This window comes from Podarcis gaigeae (assembly GCF_964106915.1).
Source record: "Podarcis gaigeae genome assembly, chromosome: 9".
Classification (NCBI taxonomy): domain Eukaryota; kingdom Metazoa; phylum Chordata; class Lepidosauria; order Squamata; family Lacertidae; genus Podarcis; species Podarcis gaigeae.
Window position 1 is genome coordinate 11,164,972 of NC_139685.1, and position 16,413 is coordinate 11,181,384.

General features: G+C 41.9%; 1 protein-coding gene across 4 annotated transcripts in view; it reads right to left on the reverse strand.

Moving 5' to 3' along the window:
- KCNIP4 (potassium voltage-gated channel interacting protein 4) overlaps window positions 1-16,413 on the reverse strand; it is a 396,014-nt gene that overhangs the window by 349,569 nt on the left and 30,032 nt on the right. The window contains exons 1-2 of one of the 4 annotated variants that reach the window (XM_083755079.1): window positions 1,180-1,274; window positions 762-904 (exon numbers count right to left, since the gene is read on the reverse strand). The exons of the other annotated variants lie outside the window; for them this stretch is intronic. Coding sequence (XP_083611205.1) covers window positions 762-903 — 142 coding nt within the window. The 5' untranslated portion in view covers window position 904; window positions 1,180-1,274. Of the gene's footprint in view, window positions 1-761; window positions 905-1,179; window positions 1,275-16,413 lie in introns of those variants that run through there. 4 annotated transcript variants of the gene reach the window in all.

Sequence of the window (16,413 nt, forward strand, 5' to 3'; positions counted from 1 at the left end):
TTTTGACAATCATGCAGAAGTTAAAAGTATTCTTACATGGATAGTGGCATCATGGCACTACCCATAATGCAACAGCACTTTGTTGCCAAAGGAGCTTCCCCATTGGTGAAACTAGGCAATGAGGTACCGTATTTTTCTGTCTATAGGGTGCCCCCATGTATAAGACGCCCCCTATTTGGGGGGACTCAGATTTAAGAAAATGGGGGGAGATGTATCCGTGTAATAAGACACCTCCCTAATTTTTGACATTATTTTTTAGGAGGAAAACCTAGTCTTATACACAGGAAAATATGGTATTATGCGAGGTCTCCTGTATTCTACCTCCAAAACCACACATACAGACATTCACATGTGCTTCCTATGCTCTTTGTGTGGAATTTAGGCCTGCCATTTCCCTACCTGCTGATGAATGGAAAATGCTGGCAAACTCCAGAGGCAGTGGCATCTGACACAAAATGAAACAGGCAGGAGCGAATTCTAGTATGTACGGTACTGTACCACATTATCAAAAAGCCATTGGGCACAACCCAGAATATTACTAAAGGTATGTCAAAATACTTGTTGTATAAACTGAAGTTTTTCTCTGAACAGCTGCAGGTTAAACATGCCACTTGTAATGCACCCAATTTTCAAACAGTGGTGGGGGTGGTTCAAAAGATTAAAAACAACAACAACACACAGTTCTTTTGGTTACATAAATTCTTTCCTCAGGGAATGTGACCGCTGCCTCTTTAACTAATACTGTCAATAAAGGAAAATACCTGTGGAACTTGAGCGCTTCAGGACAATCAGTTGTATCACCGAACAACAGTTTCTGCACATTTTCGTAAAAACGCCACGTTTCCTTCGGGGGTGGTGGAAGTCTTCAGTCCTCCATTTGGTCTCAGAGGCCAAAAACGCCATCCTAAACAATAACTTTAGGTGTTTTAACTTTTACTGGATAGAAGGACTCTTCAGATTTCTCGAAGTGCATCTTCAGCTACAAAGGCTCAATGAATCATTTAAACAGGTCCCTTTTTTAATTCACACCCTTTGGACTCAAAGTTCATACTTTACATGATAATCATTTAGCCCATCCTTTATACAGGAATCCAATCACACTGAGTATTTATAGAGAACCCAAATCATATTTTCATCCCATTTACATTTCAGGATTATAAACAAATCTTTATTCCTTACCTTGATCGGTTGTTTAGGCAAATGAAACTGTAATTAAGTCTTATTATCCTTTCTATTTTAGAGATTTCCCTTCTCCGAGATTTCTGTTCTAAAAGAGTGTGGCACCCTTCTAGCTGGTTACTGGAAGACAGCTGTTGTGCCTGTGAGGAAATGAATAATACCACTAAGAATGCCTTAATTCCACTGTCACTCAAATGCAGAAAAGCGGTTTAAATTACTTGTAACATAGTGATTTCTCTCTTTCTTATGCTTTACTTCTTCGGTAGTGTACTAGGGAAAAAGATTACGAGTACCTAAAAGGTCAGGTGTGAAAATCTAGTGTGAACTCTCCTATCTGATGCCTAAATTATATTTTATCTTATACCAAGGTCAGAGTGGCTATATTCTATTGCATGACACTCATCCCCAGTACCAGGCAGGAGATACAGCTGTTCTCCAGCAGTTCATTGACTTATTTCACTGTGGCCAGATGCAGAATTATTTTAACAGTGTGGTTTTTTTTAGAAAGAGACGTCAAAAACTGAGCACATATTTTTTCTGCTTATTTTTATATCCAGTAACTAGCAACTAATTAAGGTTCTGTGTTGGTCCCCTGAGGCTCAGACCCTGGAACTCAGGAGGTGAAGCCTTGGAGCTAAGGGACAATGACTCATAGGTCAGGCGAGTCCAGCAGAACCTGGTGGAGCCCAGTGGCAGAGCTACTGGCAACAGCAGAAAATAGCTGTGCTGAAATCTTCGTCTGTTCCCTTGAGGCCCCAAGAAGGCAGCTAAGAATCAGAAACTTAGTCAAAACTATCATTGTGCCTAGTTAAGAAGGATAGATGGCACCTGTTTGCCCAGCCCAAAGATGCATCAGTAAAGGACATCACTGCAGCCTCTGCAGTCCACCTCTTTCCCCTAGGACTGGGTGTCCATCAATATGCGGATGATACCCAGCTCTATCTCTCTTTTAATTCAGAACCAGTGAAGGCAGTGAATGTCCAGTGTGAGTGTCTGGAGGCATTTGAGGGATGAATGGAGGCTAACAGACTGAGGTTGAATCCTGAGAGACAGAAGTACTGTTTTTTGGGGGACAGGGGGCGGCAGGTGTGGAGAACTTTCTGGTACTGAGATGGGGGAATTGTGCCCCTGAAGGGCCAGGTATGCAACCTGGGGGGTCATTTTGGACAGCTGTCCATGGAGGCGCAGGTCAATTCTGTGTCCAGGGCAGCTGTCTACCAGCTCCATCTGGTACACAAGCTGAGACCCTACCTTCCCACAGACTGTCTCGCCAGAGTGGTGCATGCTCTAGTTATCTCCTGCTTGGACTACTGCAATGCACTCTATGTGGGGTTACTTTTGAAGGTGACCTGGAAACTACAACTAATCCAGAATGAGGCAGCTAGACTGGTGACTAGGAGTGGCCACCGAGACCATATAACACCGGTCCTGAAAGACCTTCATTGGCTTCCAGTATGTTTCCAAGTACAATTCAAAGTGTTGGTCTGAACTTTAAAGCGCTAAATGGCTTCGGTCCAGTATACCTGAAGGAGCGTCTCCACCCCCATCATTCAGCCCGGACACTGAGGTCCAGCTCTGAGCGCCTTCTGGCAGTTCCCTTCCTGTGAGAAGTGAGATTACACGGAACCAGGCAGAGGGTCTTCTCGGTAGTGGCGCCCACTCTGTGGAACGCCTTCCCATCAGATGTCAAGGAAATAAACAACTATTTTACTTTTGGAAGACATCTGAAAGCAGCCCTGTTTAGGAAAGTTTTTAATGTTTAAGGTCTTGTGAGGCAGTTATTTTTGCACATGATTTCCAGGAGATTTGTTTTTCAGTAGAAAGTTACTGGATAATCCTGTGTCGCAGGATATGAAATCAAGACTCAAAGCATATGACGCCAAACCTTCCCAAAGGATCATTTGTTCCTGCATTAAAAGATCAGATTGTTGAGTTTGCTGAATAATTGAAGCCATATTTAATGGAATAATCAGCGGTTTTAAAAAGTTCCAATTCCCTATCATTCTTTTCATTACTTTGGGCAATATACTGGATCCAATTAGCCAAGCGCTTTTCAAAACACAGCTGGTGTTCGGCAATCCACAGCTTATGTTTTTGAAGTTATTGCTGAGAAAGTAATCACAAATGCTACCAAAAAATGACAATAATGGCACTTTGGGTGCTCAAGTCTAGTGTCCTGCAGACAGATGAGCAGCTACGAGTGTTCTGCTACAACCCCTTAAAAGCTTCCAGAGTTTTGTTTGAAGTATCAGTGATATTAACAGAATGTGGCCTTGAAAGGACACCAAACATTTGTAATAAACATGCAAATGCCTTTTTCATAAAGCAGCCTTTTGCAACAATTATTGAAAAAGACAATGGGCAGCACAATTCTATCTGGGTTCACTCAGAAGTAAGCCCTGCTGTGTTCAAAATAGGACTTTCTCCCTGGGAAGTTTGCATAGGATTGCAGCCCTATCAAGAAATACCACTTCAGAATGATTTTCTTAAGGTACATTGCATTTACTTATTTTTAAGTTTCATAAATTTTCTCTCATCTCAAAACTGCAATCCGGCATGTGGCTTCTAATGTTTTCCTGCATTCCTTTTTTTATCCCTGTGTTCCAATGGGGGTGGGGGGTGGGAATCATTCTGCTTCTAAGATTATGTCCATTAATTTCAGAAAGCAAGCCATCATTCATTTTTACAAAGTATCTTTTTATTTATTCTTAATAAATGATTCAAAAAATGAAAATAAAATAAACTAACATATACTGATACAAAAAGAAAAAAAATACATATACCTCCTATACTACAAACACAAACCCCACATATCCACCACTACTCAACTTCCTTTGGTTCAAATTTGAATATTGTCATTGCATTCCTTGGATAATGCATCTCTTATAACCCTTTCTAAATATTGTTCCCCTTTATACTTTACATACTTAATCCACGCATATCAACATACAATTTTCAGAGCAGTGTGTTTCCATATATTCCTCGAAACATTGCCATTCTAATCTTAAATTTTGATTTGTCTGAAGCCTTGTGGCTGCTGTTAACCTTGACAGCCATCATTCTATTGCAGCAAAACCATCAATGAACTGGGACATGGGCTTTTGCGAACCAGTTTAAAGCATGAAGTGGTCTTCTGAGTCAATATAGTAATGGTAAAGGTAAAGGAACCCCTGACCATTAGGTCCAGTCATGACTGACTCTGGGGTTGCAGCACTCATTTCGCTTTATTGGCTGAGGGAGCTGGCGTACAGCTTCCGGGTCATGTGGCCAGCATGACTAAGCCACTTCTGGTGAACCAGAGCAGTGCATGGAAATGCTGTTTACCTTCCCGCCGGAGTGGGACCTATTTATCTACTTGCACTTTGACGTGCTTTCAAACTGCTAGGTCGACAGGAGCTGGGACTGAGCAACGGAAGCTCACCCTGTGGCGGGGATTTGAACCGCCGACCTTCTGATCGGCAAGTCCTAGGCCTGTGGTTTAACCCACAGCGCCACCCGTGTCTCACTCAATACAGTACATGTGGATTAAAAAAAAAGGCAAGTAGCAGCAGCTTGGGCTTCACTGACTGACTGGCTTGGTGAAAGCATTGTGTGTTACACCATCTCTACAACCCAAGAGATTTGGTGTACTCATGCTGCCCGACACCCAGGTTGGTTGGCATCTTTCTGACTCAGGAGACAATAGAGGAGTGCAACTTTGGAGGTGAAGTCAAACCATTGAAATTTACCTCTGTGGCTGTAGAGACCAATACAGGAGAGACATGTTTTGTTGCAGCAGGGGCAGATGAAGGCTTCTGGTTGTGCTGTTGTTTTTTGTTGGAAGCCACCCAGATAATAATAAATTATTATGAATTATTATTATCATTACAGTGGTACCTTGGGTTACATACGCTTCAGGTTACAGACTCCGCTAACCCAGAAATAGTGCTTCAGCTTAAGAATTTGCCTCAGGATGAGAACAGAAATCGTGCTCCAGAGGCGCGGTGACAGTGGGAGGCCCCATTAGCTAAAGTGGTGCTTCAGGTTAAGAACAGTTTCAGGTTAAGTACGGACCTCCGGAACGAATTATGTACTTAACCCGAGGTACCACTGTATTATTATTATTATTATTATTGGTCTGCTAATGGGCCTAGTCCAGGGGTAGGCAACCTAAGGCCTGGGGGCTGGATGCGGCCCAAACGCCTTCTAAATCCGGCCCGTGGACAGTCCAGGAATCAGCGTGTTTTTACAAGAGTAGAATGTGTCCTTTTATTTAAAATGCATCTCTGGGTTAGTTGTGGGGCATAGGAATTCGTTCATTACTATTTTTTTCAAAATATAGTCCGGTCCACCACATGGTCTGAGGGACGGTGGACCGGCCCACAGCTGAAAAAGGTTGTTGACCCCTGTGACCTAGTGTCTCAAGCCTCACAGACACTGGAGGAGGAAGAGGAGTGCAGGGGGAGTGCACCGCCCCCAGCAGCACAATCCCGGTGGGGTGTCTTTAAGAAAACCCTCCAAAATAACAGTAACTTCAGTCTAAAACACAAAATTAATAATTATGTAAGAAAAATTCTCTGATTTAATAGGCTCCCTTTCTATGCTAAGTTTTCTTCAAATACAATTCTATCTCATTCTGGATTCTGATTTACAGGGGATTAAATCAGATGCAAACTTGGAGGAGAGCTGACGAATAATTAGGGTTTTCCACCTTGCTGTTTTCATCTGAAGACAAGTGACTGGACAACAGCTTAGTCAATATCTCTGGTGGATGATGTTCATAATAACAAATGTGAACAAAATGGCAAAACACCCTGAAACTTCCTAGCTATCTAAACAAGTTATTACTGATTCAAGATATAAAACCTCCAGATAGTAGCAACCTTGGTTGATCCCGATTACTGCAAATGTGATCATTTTTAAGAATACGACTAATGCAACATACATACACCGATTCCAGTCTACTGGGTGGACTGTGGGGGAACTTATTTTTATTCTGCAACCGGCCTTCATCTTGAGCATGAGAAAATGTTTGAAGTAAGAACATCTACCCAAGCCACAGCTCTCAAAATACCAGCTCTGTGTGCCTCCCCACCTTTGCTGAGGTACCAGCTGGAAGTGTATTCAGAGATTGCAGCTGCACTGCAGAAGGGACTTTTCTTGTGAATAAATGTTTTCATTTTACACCAGCAATAGAAAGAGCGCTACTAACATATGTCAGGTGTTTGTTTATGAATTCCTATAGAAGGCTCATCAACCCACACAGTAAGCACACAAATGACATGAGGCCATTTTCTTTACCTCTGTCGTGCTAAATCGCCCTAGGCGATCAAGCTAATGACATAATTAAGGGCTCATCCAGACATCCTTTTCGCACTGTGCTTTCCAGGCACAGGTATGCACTTTAAAGCTCTGTGTCATACCAGGACTTTTAGTTTTTTCTCCCATTGATTTCCCTAGGAAAATCCATGTTTTACTGCTAAGGTAAAGGTAAAGGGACCCCTGACCATTAGGTCCAGTCGTAACTGACTCTGGGGTTGCGGCGCTAATCTTGCTTTATTGGCTAAGGGAGCCGGCGTACAGCTTCCGGGTCATGTGGCCAGCATGACTAAGCCGCTTTTGGCAAATCAGAGCAGTGCATGGAAACGCCATTTACCTTCCCGCCGGAGCGGTACCTATTTATCTACAGGCACTTCGACATGCTTTTGAACTGCTAGGTTGGCAGGAGCAGGGACCGAGCAATGGGAGCTCACCCCGCTGCGGGGATTCAAACCGCCGACCTTCTGATCGGCAAGTCCTAGGCTCTGTGGTTTAACGCACAGCGCCACCCACATCCCTGTTTACTGCTGTATCAGAGCAAACAGCAATCTGCAGAAAACCTTATTGCAATCTGCTCTTATTTAGTGGCAAAATGCAGGTTTTCCTGGGGAGAGCTCCAGGCCTAAACAACAAAAACCACCACCAACCAACTAACCTCTGACAAGTAGTTTTAAAGCCTCAACCTGTACCTAGAAATGCAGCACACCAGGAAGTCCAGATGAGCCCTTATGACTTTCATAAAGGCTGACATTATTTGGTTAGAATTCTGCCTTATTTAAAGGTTCCTGAATCTAAAAAGCATAGACATCACCTTGCCAACAAAGGTCCGTATAATTAAAGCTATGGTTTTCCCAGTAGTGATATATGGAAGTGAGAGCTGGACCATAAAGAAGGCTGATCTCCGAAGAATTGATGCTTTTGAATTATGGTGCTGGAGGAGACTCTTGAGAATCCCATGGACTGCAAGAAGATCAAACCTCTCCATTCTGAAGGAAATCAGCCCTGAGTGCTCACTGGAAGGACAGATCCTGAAGTTGAGGCTCCAATACTTTGGCCACCTCATGAGAAGAGAAGACTCCCTGGAAAAGACCCTGATGTTGGGAAAGATGGAGGGCACAAGGAGAAGGGAACAACAGAGGACGAGATGGTTGGACAGTGTTCTCGAAGCTACGAATATGAGTTTGACCAAACTGTGGGAGGCAGTGGAAGACAGGAGTGCCTGGCGTGCTCTGGTCCATGGGGTCACGAAGAGTCAGACACGACTAAACGACTAAACAACAACGAAAAGGATAGTCCTTTGTTCCAACTCTGTATACCTGCACTAAAAGAGAACTTTATGTTTCTTAATATTAATTGCTGACAACTAGCGCATAAAAATCAAAGGGGACTTTATTGTGGCCATTGATTCATTTCACTCTCAATCCACTGTTTTACTTTAAAAGTTGTACATTAAACAACACAGATTCAATTCCTGTAACCTTTTTGAACTGGCAGAGCAATTATCTAGCAACTGCAAGCTTCAATCACGCTTTCCCAGCTCAAGATAAAGAGCCAACAGTCATTTCAAAGCTGCCATCTCCCCCCCAAAAACAGCTATGTCTCTTATTGTGGTTTTCTTATTTTGTAATGTGGTGTTGTTGCTTTTAAACAGTTTTCTGACTGGTTTGGAGCCAGTCAGGGCCTCTTTGGTGAGTAAAGTGCTATTCCTCTCCATCAGAGGAAGATTTAGAGTTTGCCACTGTTCAGATGAACTGACAAGCTGTGGACAGATGACAATGGAAATGGATTAAACACCTGAGTACGAGAGAGGAAGCAGGGTTAGTTTTATCATGATTTAGTGTTGGGTCCAAACATGGCCTGTTGATATAGTCAATTTTTGAAAGAAGAGAAGAAGAAGAAGAGTTTGGATTTGATATCCCGCTTTATCACTACCCAAAGGAGTCTCAAAGCGGCTAACATTCTCCTTTCCCTTCCTCCCCCACAACAAACACTCTGTGAGGCGAGTGGGGCTGAGAGACTTCAGAGAAGTGTGATTAGCCCATGGTCACCCAGCAGCTTCATGTGGAGGAGCAGAGACGCGAACCCGGTTCACCAGATTACAAGTCTATGGCTTTTAACCACTACACCACAATGGCTCTCCAGTGTTAGCTTCCTGAAGCCAGAATTGTGGGTATCTGACCTTGCAGATCTGAATTGTGCTGCTATATATTATGTTTCTTCATTTCTGAATTACTTTCTATGAAGCATCTCAAAGGGATTTCACTACAGTGGTACCTCGGGTTACATACGCTTCAGGTTACAGACTCCGCTAACCCAGAAATCGTGATTCAGGTTAAGAACTTTGCTTCAGGATGAGAACAGAAATTGTGCAGCAGCAGCAGCATTAGCTAAAGGGGTGCTTCAGGTTAAGAACAGTTTCAGGTTAAGTACGGACCTCCGGAACAAATTAAGTACTTAACCTGAGGTACCACTCTATACCATAAAACAATTGCATAAATAAGTCTATTTTAAATCCAATACAGATACCAACTGATAGACAGATATAACCACTAAGCATGTAACTCAGAATAGACCAGTTCTGGACCACATGCATTTAACAAACTTCAACTTTGTCCTCCTCACCCAGCATTATGGCAGATCTAGCTAAGGACTGCAAGAACTTAAAGTGTTAGTCTCTGGCCCAAATGCTTTTTCAATTCTTGGGTCAGCAAGAATGGCTGACCTGATTTTGCTCAACCCACTACAGCTAATCAGGGAGAAGCTAGGCTTGCAAAATGTCCTCTGATGAGTGCAAGCTTCATAAATGCTATAGGGGGAAAAATGAGAAAAGATCAGATGATTTCCATTTAAATGTGTCTGTCTCAGCTGGATCAGCCAGAGATATTTGATTACTGGCAGTTGGAAACAGAAGAGTCATGGCAAGCTTTTAGATTAGAGTAATTACAATGGTTAATTACAAAGGTCAGCATTTCAATAGAGTAAATGGTAGTTTTTATATCTGCACCATTTCAGAAATGTTCACACTCACCGTCACTAAGACCAAAGGTATCTTCTTGTATAATACAAATACAACTAATATCTAAGGAAAGAATTCACACCAGTTCGAAAGAACACCAGTTTGAAAGAATAATTCACACCAGTTCAAAAGTGGGACACACGAGGAAGAAAGATTCCTTCTTTTTCATATGAGAATTGTGCAGAATCCACTTTGGAAATAAAACAAAGACCTCACCCTGATCAGAAACCCACAAATACAGTCACCAGTTTTATTCAGATTTTATATAATTTTATTCAGGTACGTGTGTTTCTTTCAACGCATGTTAAAACTGGTACGAAATTTTAAAAGGGATTGCTGTGATTTGCCAGGGAAACTCAGAATTTTAAGTCTGTTTACAGTTGACATAGTTATTATTTAGGTCTCCATCTGTTTTGTGTATATTGAATTGTGTTACTGTTACATGCAGTTCCTCTGGTTAAAACTCTTGCTTTTCACCCAATAAGTTAATGCAAATTTGATACAAATAGGTCTAACAACTTGTGCCAGGAGATAAAAACACAGGGCAAGCAACAAAGAGAGTAGGAATCACTCCCTTTCTCCCAATTTACAAAGGACCTCACTTTTGCTGGGGTTCAGAGGCAGTCAGAACCTGTGACAAAATCAGGGGGGAAGTCTGTGCTCATCCACATTCACCTTAAGTCCCACCCCCAATGACAAAAATGGGTTTCATTCTGACTAAACTAGATGTGTGGTCACCCCAACAGCAAGTGGCTACTGTGCTTTTCTGTACAACTAAGTTATAAAGGCAGTATTCAGCTCAGATTTCAAGGAGGTTCATGATGGTTGTAAGTCTCTTAAAGGCATCAGTTTCCAGCAGGAAAACTATTAAGACATAAGACTTACAGGGCAGATTGCTTTGAGTTAAATTATTACTATTATTATTATTATTATTATTATTATTATTATTATTATTACCTCACCCTCCCCAGCCAGAGCCGGCCTCAGAGCGGCTAACACCAGTAAAATTACAGTAAAAACATAATAGCGGGGGGAAACCCAATTTAAAATGCAATTTAAAATGCAGCCTCATTTTAAAAGTAGCCCGTAGATCAAAACCATAAGGGGAGGGAAACATAAGGGTCAGACTGAGTCCAAACCAAAGGCCAGGCGGAACAGCTCTGTCTTGCAGGCCCTGCAGAAAGATGTCAAGTCCCACAGGGCCCTAGTCCCACAGGGCCCTGTGACAGAGCATTCCACCAACTCAGGGCCAGTACTGAAAAGGCCCTGCCCTAATTGAGACCAATCTAACCACCTTGCGACTTGGGACCTCCAAAATGTTGTCATTTGTGGACCTTAAGGTCTTCTGCGGGGCATACCAGGAGAGGCAGTCCCATAGGTACGTGGGTCCTAGGCCACATAGAAGAGAAGAAGAGGAGATATCCCGCTTTATCACTACCTGAAGGAGTCTCAAAGCAGCTAACATTCTCCTTTCCCTTCCTCCCCCACAACAAACACTCTGTGAGGTGAGTGGGGCTGAGAGACTTCAAAGCAGTGTGACTGGCCCAAGGTCACCCAGCAGCTGCATGTGGAGGATCGGAGACGCAACCCGGTTCACCAGAGTCTACTGCTCTTAACCACTACACCACACTGGCATAGGGCTTTGAAGGTCAAAACCAGCACCTTAAACCTGACCCTGTACTCCACTGGGAGCCAGTTGGTAAAGCACTGGATGAATGTGGTCCCGTGCCAAGGACCCCATAAGGAGCCTCGCCGCGGCATTCTGCACCCGCTGGAGTTTCTGGGTCAGCTTCAAAGGCAGCCCCGTGTACAGCGAGTTACAATAATCAAGCCTGGAGGTGACCGTCACGTGGATCATTGTGGCCAGATCAGGGAGAAAAAGGTAAGGGACAAAGCTAAACCAATATTTTAAATCAGTACCCTCTGAAACGGAGGGGGAAGCTCCGCAGAAATCGGGTCCACCGCTACAGTGAAGCGGAGGACCCTTAAAAAACCCGCAGGCGGGAGAAGCCTGGAGCCGTGGGGCTCAGTGGGCACCCTTTGCGCCCTCCCGAACTGTCAAAGGAGCCCTGAAAAGAGCTCCGGAGCGGAGCGGGGGTGTAGCGCTGTGCTGGAGCCGATCGCTACTTCTGCGGAGTGAAGCTGCATAGCAGTTACCGGAGAGCGTTGGCCTTTTTCCTGTGAAACGTCGGATTAAAACAGCTATCCGTGAGTAAGAATTTGGAATCTGGAAAGATCAAAGCTAAGACCTAGTAAAATTGGACTTTGAATTTGAACTTGACACTTTGATCGGGACTTTGAACTTGAACTTAAATTCGAACCTGAAATCGGCAAAGTGCAAACAGGAAGTCCGTTTTGCCGATCTTGTAAATAGAATGAAAGCAAGGGACAAGGGAACTTTGAACCATTGACTGGTCTTTTATATAGAGCTAAATTTCACTGCCAGATCAAAAGAAACCCCCCCCCCCCAAGTAGGGAAGGGGGGGACAGAAAATCCACCACTTTATTTTTGATATTGATCTGCTGGTCTGCCTTAAACAATTGCAAGGCTACTGTGAAAGCACCGTTTATGGACATTGTAACTTTTGCTGCTGAATGCTGAGAAGGACTGGTAACAATTAAGGGAGCTTCCAAGTTTGTAACTGTTTTACTCCTGCAACAATTGGAAAGATAACTGGGGAGCTGATGAAGTTACTGTTTAACAACCATTGATGAAACAACTTGGTACTCTGCTACCCTAGAGGAACTTTGTGTCATAGCTGGGGATTTTCCACTGCAGCTGTTACTGCTTACGGTTAAGAAGGAAGCTTGGGAACTGTGTGTGTGACCTTGATTTCTAGAGGCAAATGGATGAGAAACAACCAGACAAGTTGCAAGAAAAGCCTCTAGATAAAGTATCAACAAGAGCTAAACTTAAACAACAGCAGCAGCTGCAGGCACAGCAGCAACTTCTGCATAGAAGAACATCATCAGCAGGACTCTCTGTCCCACAAGTTACAGAGAGGGAAGAACCAAAAGGAAAAGGATCGGACTCTGCAACATTAGACAAGATCTTATCGGCCCTACAAAATTTGACAGCTAAGATTGACCTAAATACTTCAACTATTAAGGACTTGGGGCAAAAAGTAAATGACTTGGGGACGAATGTGAACTCTAACACCCAGGCGATTGACAGATTGCTGCAGGAGTCCAAGGAGACAGAGAAGACTGCGGAGGAAGCGAAAGAGAGGGTACTGGCAGTAGAACAAAAGATACCACCAATAAATAAAAAACTGGATGAATACAAGGTACAATTCTCTTTGATTAAACTTAAAGAGAAACAGACCAATTTGAGAATTAGGGCGGTCCCAGAAACAGAAGAAGGAGACTTGATAGAACTGCTCACATCGGAATTTGAGGAGTGCTGGGACCTGGATCCAGATAAAGAAGAATTTAAGATAGTGAGTGCTTTTCGATTGGGAAGGGTTAAAAGGAAAAACAGAGCGAGAGACTGCTTGATTGCCTTAAGGTCAAAGGAGGAAAAAGATAAAATACTGAGTCTCCACTACCAGAAAGCACTCGACATCCAAGGGGTGAGAATTGAGATTTTTAAAGATATTCTGAAATATTTACTTGACCTTAGAGCCAACTACGGAAATTTGGTGGACCTGCTAAAAAGAAACGGAATTTTGTTCAGGTGGGAATTTCCGCAAGGTCTCTCGTTTACATTTAAAGGAAAGAAAATTAAGATAAGATCAGAGGAAGATAAAGTGAGTTTTATGAGAGACTTTGGAGAAGAACTACAAAGAGAGGCCAGAACAAAAGACTCGGAAATATTAGGACTGGGACCTCTTGACTTAGGAAGAGCCCCCTTGGGACTGGACCAACTAGAGAAAGAGACACCGCCGACAAACCAAGAGCAACTTCTAGGAGCAACTGGTGGAACATCAGAATAACAACGTCTCTGCAGATGTTAACTTGGAATATTCGAGGTTTGAATTCCCCTAGCAAAAGGAAGAGGATTTTTCATATTTTGAAAAAGGAACAATTGGACCCAATTTGCCTACAAGAAACACATATAACTAGGCACAATCGAACCTGTTTTTTGTATTCTCTGTCACTCGATGTTTTAAATCTCCCGTTACCTTTGTTATCCCCATTTTCTCAAAGTATTCGCCCAGAACGGCATACACTTTTATTTCCCCACCCCCATTTTATGTTGTTATTTCTATGTATATTATGCTATGGCCGCATGGCTAATGCAATAAAATCATTATTATTATTATAACTAGACTCCATAGGAAATTATTGATAAACAAAAAGTTAGGCCAAGACTTCATCTCATCAGATAAAGTAAAAAAAAAGAGGAGTTGTGATTTATGCAAAAGAGAAACTATCACCAAAGTTTCTCCTTAAAGATGAACATGGACGATTCGTGGCAATTGAAATACAATTCCAAGGAGAGAAATTAGTAATAATTGGAGTCTACGCACCCAACGAGGGGAAATCAGAGTTTTATAAGAAACTGCATGAGACGTTAATGGACTTTATAGATCAAAATATCATCTTTATGGGAGACATGAATGGCGTTGTGTCGACACATATGGATAAATCTGAAAGACAGGTAGTTACAAAAGATGGAAGACTACCAAAGACCTTTTTTGAACTGACAGACAATATGGACTTGATTGACATTTGGAGAACTAAAAACCCCCTAGGTAGAGAGGGGACTTTCTTCTCTGAAGCCAATTTGACTTGGACTAGAATAGACCAAATTTGGATTACAAGAGGGATGGCACCCAAGATTCGAAAGGTGGAAATCTGCCCAAAAATCTGCTCCGACCATAACCCAGTGAGGATGGATATGAAACTAACACCGACTGGTTCCTTTAGATGGAGAATGAATTACACCTTGTTTAGAGACTCTGAAATTGTGAAGAAGGCCCAAAAAACACTGAAAGACTATTTCGAAATAAATTTGAAGACTACTGTGGAGAAAAGAGTAATCTGGGACGCAAGCAAAGCTGTAATGAGGGGGTTCCTGATTCAGCAAAATGCTATAAAGAGGAAACTTCAAGAGGAGAAGAAAGAAAAGATTTTAGAGAAAATTAGAGAAGGCGAGAAGAGATTAAGGATTAAACCTAAGTCACAAGATATCTTACGATAAATTAAACTACACCAGGCACAATATTTGAAAATGGTTAATCAGGACATAGAATGGAAAATTAAACAAATGAGACAAAAAAACCTTTGAATCGGCCAATAAGTGTGGAAAGCTGCTAGCTTGGCAGCTGAATAAAAGACAGAAATTAAACACTGTCACCAATCTTGAAGTAAATGGAAGAAATATACAAAACCCACGGGAGATTCAAGACTGTTTCCAGAGATACTTTAAGCAATTGTATTCACAAGGGCCACAGAATGAAATTAAAATCGAGAAATTTTTGGAAACAAATGGATTACAAAAAATATCTCAAGAGAATAAATTAACACTGAATGATAAAATTTCTGAACAGGAGGTTGAAGGTGCCATCAAGAATCTGCAACTAGGCAAGTCTCCAGGCCCGGATGGGTTAACCTCCAAATATTACAAAGATATGAAAGACTACTTAATTCAACCTCTAATGGAGGTTTGCAATGAAATTATGGAAGGGAAAAGAGCGTCGGAGTCGTGGAAAGAAGCTTACATCACGCTTATACCGAAAAATGAGACAGAAAAGACACAACTCAAGAACTACCGCCCCATATCCCAACTTAATGTGGATTACAAAATTTTTGCTGATATTCTGGCTAGAAGATTGAAAAAAGTCTTAGCAACAATGATTCATAAAGACCAAGCTGGCTTTCTCCCAGGCAGGCAACTGTCAAATAATACGAGAAATTTAATTGACATTTTGGAAAAGCTACAAGTTAATATAAACACAAAAGCTGTCTTGATATTTATTGATACGGAGAAAGCCTTTGACAATATTTCTTGGAGTTTTATGAGGAAAAATTTGCAAGGGATGGGGGTTGGAGAAAGGTTTGGAAACGGTATAGGTGTGATTTACTCAGAACAAAAGGCAAAATTAATAGTGAATAATGCTGTCACAAAAAAAGTTAATATAGAGAAAGGGACACGACAAGGATGCCCAATTTCCCCTTTGCTTTTCATCTCAGTCCTGGAGGTCTTACTGAACATGATTAGAAGGGACCAACAGATCCAGGATATACAGGTCGGAGTTAAACACTACAAACTTAAAGCCTTCGCAGATGACCTAGTACTGACATTACAGGAGCCAATCCCTAGTTCTAAAAGAGCTTTGGAAATAATACAAGAATTTGGTCAGGTGGCAGGTTTTAAATTGAATAAATCTAAAACTATGGTTTTAGAGAAAAAATTGACAGCAGTAGAGAAGGAAAGGTTTCAGGAAGAAACAGGTTTAACATTGGTGAAAAAAGTGAAATACCTAGGGGTGAACTTGACTTCGAAGAATGTAAATTTATTTAAAGATAATTATGAGAAGTGTTGGTCAGAAGTGAAAAAAGATCTTGAAATTTGGACAAACTTGAAACTTTCCTTACTGGGTAGAATTGCTGTTATCAAAATGAATGTATTGCCAAGAATGTTGTTTTTGTTTCAGACGTTACAAATCATTGACAAAATGGACTGTTTTGAGAAGTGGCAAAAAGAAATTTCTAGATTTGTCTGGCAGGGCAAAAAGCCCAGAATAAAATCCTTTACTGATGCAAAGGAAAGAGGGGGGTTTGCCCTGCCGGACTTTAAGTTATATTATGAAGCAGCAGCTTTTTGCTGGTTGAAGGATTGGCTACTTCTTGAAAACACGGACATTTTAGACTTGGAAGGATATGATAATGTTTTTGGGTGGCATGCATATTGTGGTAGGGTAAGGCTAAAGTGTATAAAGCATTTAAAAACCATATTGTCAGGAAAGCATTGT